Consider the following 14,418-nt stretch of genomic DNA (forward strand, 5'->3'; position numbering starts at 1 on the left):
CTGTGTAGCCTTGACTGCCCTGGAACTCATTTTGTAGACCAGGCTGGCCACTTTTCTCTGCCTCTGGAGTGCCGGAATTAAAGGCGTGTGCCACCACATCCAACTAATAATGACTTTTGTTTTTTAAACTTTTGATTAAAAAATAGTGATTTTACGTCCTCTGGTGGGTATTAGTAGGCAGAGAATGCTCAAGACTACAAATTGTAATATTCAGTGGTGATAGGCAGGGTCAGCTGATGTTACTCCTTGAACGGCCTCCTCCATCTGGACATTGGGATGCTCTGTATGTTAAATACACATTTAAAAGTCATCTGGATCCAGATAGTGAAGACACTGGGCGGTAACGTATGAATAGGTGGCAGGCTGTGTCTGTCTGTGTCTGCGTGTACCAACTTAGGAGTTCTTTCTCTTCCACTGGCAACTATCTTGTGAGCTGATAGAGGAAAGGCTGTGGGGAGAAGATTGACAGTGCACTACTGTGTCAGTGTATCAGCCTAGAAAGGAGCCCTGGCCACATGTCTTCACATGAAGTAAGCCCTGTTCCCTCCGGAGGCAGTTCTTAGTTTAGATGATGCACTTGAGGATGCTCCATATCCCAGCCTCCCACCATGCAGCCTGGCCCCTCAGGTGCCTCTGCTCAGTCTCCCTTCTCACTTTGGAGGAAAAAGGTTACTTCATGCTTTTTCTAGCACCTTGTCATATGGGTAGTGAGAATTTGGAATGATTCTGTTCATATTCTAGAGTATGCGTTTATTGTGATGTGATCTCATAGGGAGTTAAATTTCAGACAGTGTAAGCCAGCTCCTGCCCTTTAGGCTTTTGACTGACATCACAGTAGGCAAAGAATATGTTGATTTTTCCCCCCATTTAAAAATCTTAAAAAACAAAACAAAACCAAAAAACATTTCATTACTTTTATGCTAGGTGTGGAAGTGCACCGGTTTTAATTCTAGCACATGGGAGGCAGGTGCAGGTAAATCTCTTGAGTTCAAGGCCAATATGAGAGTTCTAGTGAGACACTGTCTTGAAAAACAGAAATAAACAAACAAAAGAAGAAGTAGAGCCTGATGTGGTGGTGCACACCTTTAATACCAGCTCTTGGGAAGCAGAGGCAGGCAGATCTCTGTGAGTTCGAGGCCAGCCTGGTCTACAGAGCGAGATCCAGGACAGCCAGGGCTGCACAGAGAAACCCTGTCTCAAACAACAAAACAACCCCCCAAAACAAACAAGAAGAGGAGCACAGTTGTTTTCTCCCACGTCTCCTTCCAGTCACGGACACACCCCAAAGAGGCCGGCACGCTCCCCTTTCCTGGCTTCCTGCACAAGAGCACGGCTTGGCCCTTTCGTGGCATGTGCTGTTTTGTTCAGCATATTGTGAGACTCTGTTGGTCATGTAGTAATTCACTGACTCTAAAGAGCGTCTCTGCTGAACGGAAGAATGCCTTTCTCCGGTGTGCGTCAGAGTGACGGGCTTCATTCTGCTCACTTGGAGTCGACACTGGCCAAAGAGTTGCCAGTGGTTTCTGTACCAGCTATGGCCCTCCCAACAGTGCAAGGTTCTCAGGTGGTTCCCTATCCTGGCCCAGACTTGGAGTCTTAACCTGTAGTCATTCTGGTGGGACCGTGATATCATTGTGACTTCAGTTTGTACTCCCCCATAGACTCTCCTGTTGAGCACCTTTCCAAGTGTCGATTGCTGTTTAGACGTTCTCATTGTCATGGAGTACAATGGAGGAACATCCCAGCTAGTGCCAAATTAAGAATAAACAGACCCAATGCGGAGACTTGAGAGTTTAATTAATCAGAGGTAGATAGACTCTTACTATGTAGCTCAGGTTGGCTCAAACAGTCTTCTTGCCTCTGCTTTCTATGTACTAGAGTCACAGGCCTTGCTCCCTCCCCCATGCCTGGCCTGAAACTTTAGGTTTATCATATACATTTGATATACCTTGGTAGCCAAGACACTCCCTTTTCACGCTTTCCATTCTCCATTCTTCAAAGACATGTGGAGTTGCTGGTCTGTTGAATCCCAGTGAAGTGAAACATTTGTTTGTGAATTCATGTCCACGTCACCTTTGTGTGGTCTCCTTCCTTTTCCTATTCTTTTAAAAGTTATTTTTACATGCACATACATTTGTGTACATGTGTGTGTACAGGTATGCGTGGGTACGTGGATCTCTCTCTATATATATGGAGGGCAGAAGAGTGTCAGATACCTCGGAGCTGGGGTTACAGGCATATGTAGGGCACACTACTTGTTACGTGAGTGCTGGGCTCTGAATTCCAGTCTACGTGATTGTACAGCCAACACTCTTAACTACTGAGCTGTTTCTTCCTCCCCTGCTTCCAGTGCTTTCATAAGGGAAAAGCATTTAACTTTTTCTCAAGAACTTGGGGTTGTCATGAGGAATGTTAGTTATTATACCAAGCCGCTCTTTCAATGGCTGCAGCATAAAGCCCCATCCATAGCTCTTACCATGAATGGTCTCCAGTGCAGCCTATGTTCTGGAGAACAGTTAGTTATCTAGGGCCGGAGATGAGGCAGGCTGTGAGTTCTTGACTCTGAGTCTAGTCCGAGAACTGTAAACTGGTCATGGTGGTGCTTGCCTACAAGCCTAGAACTTGGGAGGTTCAGAAGTTCCGAGTATCCTTGGCTACATAGTGAGTTTAAGGCTAGCCTAGGATACATAAGGCGTGTTTTTGGTTGGTTGGTTGGTTGGTTGGTTGGTAAGAAAGTTTTCTATTGCTTCCCTGCCTTTGGAGTCAGCTGTAAACTTGACTGCCAGCTCCAGCTGTAACCACCATGTGACAAGCAGGTTACTTAATGTCTCCTCAGCATCAGCTTCTCCTCTGAAGAAACGATCATGTTACCTGCTTTCCACAGGGCTCTGGAGTTGTAAGTTTAAGTCAAAATGTGTACACACATTGCTGTGGGCACTTAGGATGCCAGGAGACATTCAATACTCTGGGAGGAATCTCGGCCTTTGAGGAGGGCATGACAGACAAGGGAAGTCTGGTGATGTGTGGTGGACCTCCAGGTTCCTGGGGACATTAGGGCCCCACCGCTCACGGTGCTCTTCCTTTCTAGGGATAGTCACGCCAGAAGTGAAAGTGAGCAGCGTCGTTTTTATTCCCCGTTTAGAAAACATGACGCACATTAGACAAGAAAATAAGCCACCGTTTCCAAAGGAATCTTCACTTGTGCCTTCCACTGTAGTTTTTATCTTGTTACCTTTCTAACCTTGAAATGATTAGGACTTCTTTTGTACAATACCTGGAATATAATGTCTTTTTTTTTGTTTGTTTGTTTATTTGGCAAATCTTTGAATCCTTGCCTCCAGGATACTAGAGGGAAAACAGTAGCAGAAATGCCCCAGCCTTACAGAGGGTCTGGTGTGGAGCCTGACAGTTAGGAGGCAGACATCAGAGGCTCCCCTGAGGGAGGAAAGCTTGAACTGCAGTCTAGTGGTCAGAGAAATGTTAGTCAGGAGAACGGCTGTGGGGGGAGTCCGGGAAGGGCTCTGCCCAGAGGCCTCAGCGTCCTCATTTCAAAGCTTGAGTCGGACTGACAGGTTCCATTTTTGAATATGTAAACTGGGAGGTGCCACTTTACTACCTCCTCCTTTGTGCTGTGGTTTGTGTAGATTAAAGCAGGTGCGGTGCTCGGCAAGTGGATGACAGCCGATAGCTGCTGTCGGGGGGGGGGGGGGGGGGGGGGGGGGGGGGGGGGGGGTGAAGGACATGTGGACTGAGGGGGGCAGAGGGGAGCATAGTCTCAAGCTCCAGAACTAGTGAGTTGGCAGAGAACTCTCCTGCAGAGCTCTCAAGCTCTAGATGAGCTGAGGCGACTGGCAGGACCAGCTCCTCCCGGCTTGTCTGCAGTGGTTACTCTAGTCTTGTACGAGGACCAGCTCCTCCCGGCTTGTCTGCAGTGGTTACTTGAGTCTTGTACTAGTGTAACCTTGGCTGTCACGTCAGTCACTTAGCTGTCTCTTGTTTGCACATCATCATTCTGTTGGCAGGGGTGGCTGGCTTGAGGTATTGGAACACAAATTCTGAGTAATCACTGACTAACCACTGAGCTCTGCAGAGAGGTAATACTAGATATGTGGGTTACAATTAGCATCAGTCAGCCCAGACCACAGGCTGTGGAATGGCAGCGAGAGTCATTTAACTTCCTGTCAGTGAAGAGAGCAGAAGGTGGTGCAGTAGAAAGTGCATCATTAGGCTACACTGCTAAATCCCACAATCCACTCTGTCTCAGAATCATCAGTTATAAAAACCGAAACACTATCACTTGGCACGACATCATGAAGCTTAAGCAGGGTGGTAGCGAACGCTTCCCAGTGAGAGGAGAAGAGAAGCCAGGCGATGGTGGAGGAGCTTGGGCACCTCACCCAGCGCACAGGCCTGGAAGCCTTCCCTTTGCTTCTCCCCCTTTGCTTCTCTCCAGCTGCGGCCTGCCACTCCTGGGCAGCTGCTCTTGGTTTCCTGCTCACACTTGCTGCCTCCCGCATGTGAGCCCTGGTGTATCGTGTTCCCTTTGCTGGAATTCCCGATTTTAGTCTGCTGAAATTCTGTTTGTGCTTTCGAAGCCAAGCTCTCACAGGCTCGGATGTCTTCCTGTTTCTTAGAGTTGGTGGTTTCTTCCATGCTGCTGTGTAACCTTTAGCATAATTCTGTCACCGAACTTCCCATGGTTCACAGATGTTACCCTGTGACTGATGTCCCAGTTTATGTGGTACTGGGAATTGAACCCAGTGACTGCACTTGCCAGGCAATCACTCCACCTTTGGGCTGCACCTCCAGTGATACAGTTGTTTTAAGAGGAGATTGAATTGGAGGGCCTGGAGGGCATTGTTTATATGCTGCCCCTCTTTTCATTGTTTGTGAATTTCATGCATACATGTATGCAATGTGGTTTGATCACCCCACCCCTTTACCTCTCCTCCAGTTCCTTCCCTGTCCTTGAAGAAAACTGATTCTCCCTCCTCCAGCTGCCTAAGTCCTCAGCCAGGGGTGGAACTTAGTGAGTGCTCTTCCCCATCCATGCTGGGATTTTGGCTAGCTTAATCTCAGGAAGTTTTGTGCACGCAGTCACAGTGCTGTGAGTTCACGTGCACCACCGTCCTGATGTGCTTGGCAAATACTGTTTGACTGCAGATGTCCACTCCCTTTGGCTCTTACAGTCACTCCACCCCTTCTTCCTTGATAATTCCTGAGCCTTGGAGGTGGGGGATGCTGTGTGGTTGGCTCAGCTGGGCACTCCATGAGCTCGTATTCTCTGTATGTTGACCAGTTGTGTGTCTGTATCAGTCTGTGTGTTGGCTTCTAATAATCATGCATTGTGTTACTAAATGAGTGAAAGTATCGATGAAACCGTGTTGGTGAGAGTGAGAGTGACTCTGAGTCAGCAGATAAATCCAGAGGGTCCTTGTCACCGTACTTGTTAATTGCACGGTTGTATCTGTTTATAATACCTTTTGTCTTTTAAAACAAGTGTTTGTTTTGTCTATGCCAGGGAGCAGGGGTCTGAGCATGCCAGGTGCATGTCAAAGGGCAGCCCGCAGGAGTTGGGTCTTTTCTCTGTCATGTGGGTTCTGGGGCCCCGAACTCAGGTTGTGAGGCTTGGCGGCAAATGCTCTTACCCACTCAGCCATCCTGCCAGCTTCTGGTCTTCATCTTTTATTTTAGTTTTTTAAGTATATTGGTGTTTTGCCTGCATGTATGTCTGCATAGCGTTTGTGTGCCTGGTGTTTGCAGAAGCTGGAAGGAAGCATCAGGTCCCCTGGAACTGGAATTATAGGCAGTTGTGTGTTGCCTTGTAGGTGCTGGTAATCAAACATGGGTCCTCTGGAAGAGCAGCCAGTGCTCTTAACCACTGAGTCATTTTACTGGCCCTTCTTTTGGTTTTTAAAAACAAAATGATATACCATCTAATCAAAATTCTTGTAAAGAAGTTAGAGTCTCCTTAAAGTATGTTTTAATTTCCACCCACAGAATCCGACGTGGAGGAGTCTTGACTTTGGAATAATGCCGGACCGTCTGGATACATCCGTGTCTTGCTTTGTGGTGAAGATTTGGGGTGGAAAGGAAGATGCCTATCAGCTGTTGATAGAGTGGAAAGTCTACTTGGATGGGCTGAAGTACTTGGGTCAACAGGTAATTTTCAGAGTGAGATTTCTAAGGTTGTCCTCTACAAATTATCTAACTTTTCTAGTGATTCTCTTCTCTGTACATTTTCAGTTGTAAATGATGCTAATAGAAAAGAAAAAAGTAAAAAATTAAATTAGTGCAAGGAAAAAAAGTAACTTGCCCGGCATAGTGACGCGTGCCTATAATCCCAGCACTCAGGAGGTACAGGCAGGAGGATTGCCAGCACTCAGGAGGTACAGGCAGGAGGACTGCGGCAAGTTGGAGTTAGGCCTGGTCTACACAGGGAGTTCTGGCCTAGCCAGAGCCTTGTGACAGAACCAGGACAAGAACAAACAAGGCTTGTGATACTATGTCTACTTAAGTTGCTTACATTGTTACATTTGAGTTAGTGAGGTGTGGTGGCTCCCACCGTGATCCTAGCCCAGGGAGGCTGAGCTAGGGTTGCAGCAAGTTTGAGGCCAGCCCCGGGTGAGTTTCAGGCCATCCTGGGCTATAGAGTGAGACCGTCTCAGGTAAAGGACCTTGAGATGTGGAAACTCAGGCAGAAGCACCCTAAGTGTGCATGGGAGTATGTGTGTGTGTTCGTGTGTCTGAGAAGGATGTGTTTTTCCTCACTCATTCTGCCTTGGCCTTGTTAGGTGAACAGGAAGAACACCCCATTAAACACCTCCTTTCCACCCAGTAGACTTGGGCCATTCCACAAGTAGGAAGAGCCACTGCTGCACTGAGTAGAGGTGACAGATGTGCCCTTTGTGCTGGTCCCGTCCCTTGCCTTTGTTACCCTGTGAACTCTCCTGGTTATCTGTCTGTCTGTCTATCTATCTATCTATCTATGAATCTATCTTCCTTCTTTCCTTTCTATTTATTTTGTGTTTTTCAAGACAAAGTTTCTCTGTGTAGTCCTGACTGTCCTGGAACTCACTCTGTAGACCAGGCTGGCCTCTAACTCAGAGATCCATCTGCTTCTGCCTCCTGAGTGCTGCGAATAAAGGTGTGTGCCACCACTGCCCGGCTTCCATCATCCTTTCTAATAGCTCCAGAATGCAGCCAGAAGTTTATCAGAATTGCATATGATACAAAATCTATTTACTGTCTCATATAAAGGTCATTATAATTAATGTTTATAGCAACTTTGTGAAGGTTGATATTTTTGCCTTTATTTTCCCACCAGGAAGTGGGAGATTGAGAGAGTTTAAGAAAATACTTAAGACCATTAGTAGGGTGAAGCTAAGATGTGGACTCAGATCTGTCCACCTTAGAAACTCCTCGTGCTGTGCCACAGTGGCATGTCTGAGTGACCTTGTCAACCCTCTGCTCCTCATCGGAGTGAAAACCAGTTCTCTCTTGTGGTACCCCTGTTACTAAAGTTACCCTAAAATGTTAGCTGTAGGTTGTTTATAAAAATCCTTAATGCTTTGGTAATATTTGTTCAGTGTGTACATTCTGATGCTTCTTTTGAAAGGAACAATTTAAGTCTGTTCTTTTCTCGGCATTGAAAAATCCCCATATTCAGTGTGCTTACTATACTTTAATTTTTATTTGATCATTTATTTATTGTTTATTTTGTTTTTTGGGTCTTTCACAAGCTGGAACTGCTCTACCACTGAGCTGCAGGCCTAGCCCTACAATGGATCTCTCAACCTTTCTAACTAAAACTTCATTCTTTGATTACACACATGTGCCTCACCCTGTCCCTGTAGCATGAATCTTAAATAGTCTTATTAATAAAATCAAACCTGGAGCCAGATATTGTGGTGAATGCTGGAAGATCAGAGAAGCAGAACAAGCCACAGCTACCTCACCTTGCCAGTTCCTCAGCTGATCCTGTTTCCTCAGACTGGAAACCTCTGAGTCCTCATCCAGAATGAGTCTCAGCTGAATGCTGCTCCAAAGCCTGAAAGCTTAACCAGCTAAAAGCTTGGAAGCCTCTCAGTCTTCATCCAGAATGAATCTCAGCTGAGCTGTTGCTCAAAAGCCTAAAAGCTTAACCAGTCAAAAGCTTCGAGTTTCTGGTCTTCACGCCTTATATACCTTTCTGCTTTCTGCCATCACTCCCTGGGATTAAAGGCTCACTTTCTGGGATTAAAGGCGTGAGTCACCATGCTTGGCTGTATCCTTGAACACACAGAGATCCAGGTAGATCTCTGCTTCTGGAATGCTAGGATTAAAGGCGTGTGCTACCACTGCCTATCCTCTATGTTTAATATTGTGGCTGTTCTATACTCTGACCCCAGATAAGTTTATTAGCGTGCACAATATTTCGGGGAACACAATACCACCACAGGTCCCAGCCTCCAAAGATCACCGTTCTCTCTGCTTCCATGGGTCCAAGTCTTTTAGGTTCCACACGCGTGCGAGGTTATGTTCTTGCCAGATTTTTATTTCTGCAGTGACCAGACAATGCTTTTAATACCACTCTTCCTTAACCAACGTCTACTCTCCTAAAATGGTTTCATCTCTCTGAACCTTCTCATTTTTGTTCACCTTTTACTGCTGGTCTTTTAGAAGTCTGCTTTGGAGTAACTTGGAGTTAGTGCATACTTTAGCACCCAGCTACACCTCAGCCCTTAGAGCTGCCTGATTAGAACTTGCCGCATAGTGACAAGTTCAGTTTAGAGTCTTCCTCTTCTCGCTCAGGTTGGCCAGAGGCACATGGTGGATACTTGGTTGTCTGTCTTTTGTAAGTGTTTGTGTTTTGTGGAAGTGGTACTTCTTAACGCTGTTGTGACGTGGTTCCGGGCCTGCAGGGGAGACTTTGGCAGTGGTGGCTTCCTTATGCTTCCTAATTCACACACACCTTCACTGGCGGTCTTAAAATACTGTACTGTGCTCATGACTGACTTGAGCTTATGTCAGTCAGCATTCAGGACTCTTCTTGGAAAGTTGACTGTACTAGGAAGCACACTGGGATGGCAGAGCACAGGTGTAGTGTTTTTTAAGCCAACAGAAAGTTGGCATCAGTATAGGGAGCCCAGCCTTGTCTCTGAAATAGAGGTAACAGCATACACGAGACATCAGTTATTATGAAAATCACTGTTTTAGAGAAAGAAACCAAGGTGAATTAGGATGAATAAAAATTAGTTAGGTTGCTTGAGTGGTCCTGTGTTTTCTACCAGTTCTTGTTCTTAGTGTTAAGGACCCAGGGAGGTGGAACACGCCTTCTTAAATATGCCATTTTAAATAGAATTTAGAAAGTGTGTGGGGGAAGAATTCAGACTAGCCCCCATAGAGTCAGGGAGGGACTGCTCCTGAAGGGTTGGGTTTTAAGTCAGGCTTATTGAGGTATAATGTACACACAATCAGTTTACCCTTTTGAAGTGTGTATGGAGTTGGAGTGTAGCTCAGTGGCAGAGCATTTATTTGCCCAGCGTGTTTGAGGCCCGGGCTCCATTCTCAGGATCGCACTGAAACACAGCACAAAAGAGTAGAGTTCAGTGACTCTCAGACATGTATGTGGAGTTGAGTAATTACCACGTGATGATTCAAGCTGCTGTGAGTGATCAACTACAGGCCTTTGTGCTGTCATATGCTGTCGTTTCTTCAGGGTGGATACCCAGAAATCAATTGTCGGCTCTTAGGGTAAGTGCATGTGGAATCTGTAAGGGACTGCAGGTGGTTTTCAAAAGTCAGTGTAAAGGTCTCCATTCCCAGCTGCAGCTTCACACCTTTATAGATGCGTGCTGTTCTTTTTCTTGTTAGTCTTTTGAACTTCAGCCATTTTAATGGTGTAAAGTGGCATTTCATCAGGTGGTGGTAACACACGCCTGTAGTCCCAGCACTCAGGAGGCCAGCCTGGTCTACAGAGTGAGTTCCAGGACAGCCTGGTCTACAGAGTGAGTTCCAGGACAGCCAGGTCTACAGAGTGAGTTCCAGGACAGCCAGGGCTACACACAGAGAAACTGTCTAACCCCTCCTCTCCCAAAAGTAGTATTTTAATTCAGATTTCTAATGAATCAACCAGTCTCTCTCTCTCTCTCTCTCTCCCCCTCTCTCTCTCTCTCTCGTGTGTGTGTGTGTGTGTGTGTGTGTGTGTGTGTGTGTGTGTGTGTGTGTGTTTACATCCTCTGTTCATTCTTTACTGGGTGTTTAGATTTTTAATTACTGACTTGTAAGCGTTCTCTATATAAGGGCTAGTGAGAGAGCTGAGCAGGGAAAGCACTTGTCCCACGAATGTGTAGACCAGGGTTTTGGATTTCAAGAATGCACTAAAAACCCAGGTGTCCTGCTTGTAATCCCAGTATGTGGGAGACCCAGATGGGCATCTCTTGAGCAAGCTGCTAGCCCAACTAGCAAAAAAGATTGGATTCAGTGAGAAGCCGTACCTCACTGTGTAAGGTGGAGAGTGCTAGAAGAAGATGCTGACATCAGATCTGGGCTTCCAGGTGCAGGCACACACGTGCATTTCTATGCATAAAAAAAGAATAGATATACTAGTTCTGTAGATTATAGATTATTGGTTCTTTATAAAATAAGTGGTTTTCAGACACTTTCTCCTGTCTTTTCATTTTTCTTGCTTTTTTTTTTTTTTAAAGATTTATTCATTTTTATTTTGTCTATGGGTGTTTTGCCTGTATGTGTATCTGTGCACCTCAAGCATGCAGTACCTGCAGAGGACAGAAGGGGGAGTTGGGTTCCCCAGGACTAGAGTTAAGATGGTAGGGAGCTGCTATGTAGGTGCTGGGAATTGAACTTGGTTCTTTACAACAGCAGCTAGTGCTCTTTCACTGAACAATCTCTCTAGTCTTTTTTCTTTTTGTTTTTCTGAGACAAGGACTCACTATTTAGTGTTCTGGAGCTCTCTGGGTAGACCAGGCTGACCTCGAACTCACGGAGTCCTTCTGCTTCTGCCTCCCAAGTGCTGGGCTAAAGGCAAGCACCACCATGCTGGCTCCCTTTTCATTTTTTAAAAAATAGTTTCATTTAAAGAACACATTTTAAAAATACTGATGAAGTCTGCTATATCAATTTTTAAAATTTCATGCCTTTTATACACCATCTAAGATATCTTGCTTAACCTAAGGCCACTAAAATTTTTTCCTGTTTGTTTTTTAAATTTCTTGTTGAAGTTGGTTTTATATTTGCCCATTTTTTGTTATTATTTTAAAATATTCTATTTTTAAATTTTGTGTATATTGGTATGTTTGCCTATGTGTATGTGAGTACAGATTCCCACAGAGGCTAGAAGAGTATATGGAATCCTCTTTGCCTGACATGGGTCCTGGGAACTGAACTCAGGGCCTCTATAGGAGCACTGTGTACTCTTAACTCCTTAGCCATCTCCAGCCTTGGTGGTGTTATTTTTGTTTATTGAGACAGGGTCTCATGTAGACCAAGGTGGCCTTGATTGACTAGAACCCCTGATCCTCCGGCTTCCAGTTCCCAAGAGCTGAGATTACAGGTGCACGCCACCATGCCTGGCTTGCATGTATTCATTTTGAATTAACATTTATAATACAAGCTTCATTGTTCTGCAGATGAATGAATAATGGTTCTATACTCTGTCGTAAGGCTGTTATTTCTCCATTGAATCTTTGTGATTATTGTGTTTTGTTTTGTTTTTTTCTATAATTAGATTTTAACTTTAAAGAGTCACCCAAAGTGGTGGGTCTCATTACAGCTTTTTCATACACATACATGTGCCTTTTTGCTTTGTTTTATTCATCCCTCTTCTATCGCCCACCCCCCCCCCCCCCAACTCCTCTTGCTGGTACCCTTTCTCACGAGCATCCCTCCTCCCTTGCACTCCTCTTGCTGGTACCCTTTCTCACGAGCATCCCTCCTCCCCTGCACTCCTCTTGCTGGTACCCTTTCTCACGAGCATCCCTCCTCCCTTGCACTCCTCTTGCTGGTACCCTTTCTCACGAGCATCCCTCCTCCCCTGCACTCCTCTTGCTGGTACCCTTTCTCACGAGCATCCCTCCTCCCCTGCACTCCTCTTGCTGGTACCCTTTCTCATGAGCATCCCTCCTCCCCTGCACTCCTCTTGCTGGTACCCTTTCTCACGAGCATCCCTTCTGTCCTGCACTCCTCTTGCTGGTACCCTTTCCCACAAGCATCCCTCCCTTCTGACTCATGTCACATGCATCCTGTTATTCTTTCTTTGGCATCATTGTTGAAGAGCAGTTGTTGGACATCATTTGTGTGGGTCTTGTTCCTGGATTGTCTGGTGCATTGGAGAGTGTATCTGGCCTAATGCTGAAGCCAAACTCTCTTGACAACAGTAGTTTTATAATGTGCCTTGAATTTAGGTACCACAAGTCCCCTGGCTTTGTTCTTTCGTTCATATTTTTTTGGTTCTAGATAAGTATCAGAACATTAGCTTTATAAAACTGAGAACAGAGCTGGGTGTGGTAGCTCATGCCTTTGTTCCCAGCACTCAGGAGGCAGAGGCAGGCAGATCTCTGTGAGTTTGAGGACAGCCAGTTCTACAGAGTGAGTTCCAGGACAGCCAGGGCTACACAGAGAAACCCTGTATTGAAAAACAAAAAACAAATGAAAACAGACCAATATTATTTTGGCTATTGTAGGTTTTTTTTTTCTATAAAATTTGTCTGGTATTTTGATAGGTATTAAATCAAGGCAGATTTGGAGAGTATTGAGTCTTTCATTCTGTAGGCATGATATATCTGTTCATTTATGAAAAGCTTTCTTGATTTCATTCACTAGTATTTTCACAGGTCTCGAATATTAGATTTATACCTATATATTCCTATCTTCTTCTTTTTTTTTTTTTTTTTTTTGGTTTTTCGAGACAGGGTTTCTCTGTGTAGCTTTGCGCCTTTCCTGGAACTCACTTTGTAGATCAGGCTGGCCTCGAACTCACAGAGATCTGCCTGCCTCTGCCTCCCAAGTGCTGGGATTAAAGGTGTGTGCCACCACCTCCCGGCTTATATTCCTATCTTCTAATGCAAATTGAAATCAATACTGTTTTAGAGGTTGGGGAGATGGCTCAGTTGTTTAAGCGCTTGCTACACAAGCATGGGTACTTAATTAGAATTCCCAGGACCTAAGAAAAAAGCTCTGCCGTGGTGCCGGTCTGTAACCCAGTGCTAGGATGCTAAGCCAGGGATCCCTGGACTTCACTGCTCAGCAGTCTGTCTGAACGGTGAGCTCAGGTTCATAAGAGACCCAACCTCAAAACATAAGGTGGAGAGTGACTGAGGAAGACACCTGATGCTGACCTCTGGCCTGTACACATATGCGTGCTCATTTGCACACACATTGCTCACACACTTAAACTTGTATGCATGGATGCACCACACATACAAACAAATTGCCATTGTTTTAAAAATCTTCTTATTTACAGTTCTTGTTGCTGAGTGAGGAAAGACATGCTTCTTTATTAAACTTTTAAAAAAAATATTTATTATGTATATGGTGTTCTGTCTGTATGCCAGAAGAGAGCACTAGATTAAATTATAGATGGTTGTGAGGCACCATATGGTTGCTGGGAATTGAACTCATGACCTCTGGAAGGGCAGCCAGTGCTCTTAACCTCTGAGCCATCATCTCTCCAGCCCTTAAACTTCTATTGTATGACCTTAATAAATGTACTTACAGCTCCAGTGCCTTTGAGATTCGTTCTGTAGATAGTGTGAGTGTTCAGTTATCTTTGAACACAGTTGAATTTCTTCCTTTCCAAGGAGTATACTTCAGTTGTTGTTTTTGTGACAGGGTCTCATGTAGTCCAGGCTAGCCTTGAACTTGGTATGTAACTGAGAATGACCTTGAGTTCTTGATTTGAACTCCTGATGGGAGTATCGTCATGTACCACTGCGCCCAGAGTCTTAGTAACTTTCCCCAGCGCCATGACAAAATACCCATCAGGAAGCATTCCCATCTCCTCCAGGGCAAAGCCTTCCCCACAGACTGAGATCAACCTGGTAGACTCAGTCCAGGCAGGTCCAGTCCCTCCTCCCAGGACGAGCCAAGCAATCCTGCATAGGCCCCAGGTTTCAAACAGCCAACTCATGCAATGAGCACAGGACCCGGTCCCACTGCCTGGATGCCTCCCAAACAGATCAAGCCAATCAACTGTCTCACCCATTCAGAGGGCCTGATCCAGTGGGGACCCCTCAGCCATTGGTTCATAGTTCATGTGTTTCCATTCATTTGGCTATTTGTCCCTGTGCTTTATCCAACCTTAGTCTCAACAATTCTCGCTCATATAAACCCTCCTCATTCTCGTTGATTGGACTCCCAGAGATCCACCCAGGGCCTAGTCATGGATCTCTGCATCCAGATCCCTCAGTAGTTGGATGA

At 45.4% G+C, this 14,418-nt stretch overlaps 1 protein-coding gene across 1 annotated transcript in view; it reads left to right on the top strand.

Moving 5' to 3' along the window:
- Uvrag (UV radiation resistance associated) overlaps nt 1-14,418 on the top strand; it is a 279,199-nt gene that overhangs the window by 39,152 nt on the left and 225,629 nt on the right. The window contains 1 exon segment of the mRNA XM_052762201.1: nt 6,001-6,162. Coding sequence (XP_052618161.1) covers nt 6,001-6,162 — 162 coding nt within the window.

This window comes from Peromyscus californicus, unplaced genomic scaffold, assembly GCF_007827085.1.
Source record: "Peromyscus californicus insignis strain IS unplaced genomic scaffold, ASM782708v3 Scaffold_4__1_contigs__length_199733344, whole genome shotgun sequence".
Taxonomy (NCBI): Eukaryota; Metazoa; Chordata; class Mammalia; order Rodentia; family Cricetidae; genus Peromyscus; species Peromyscus californicus.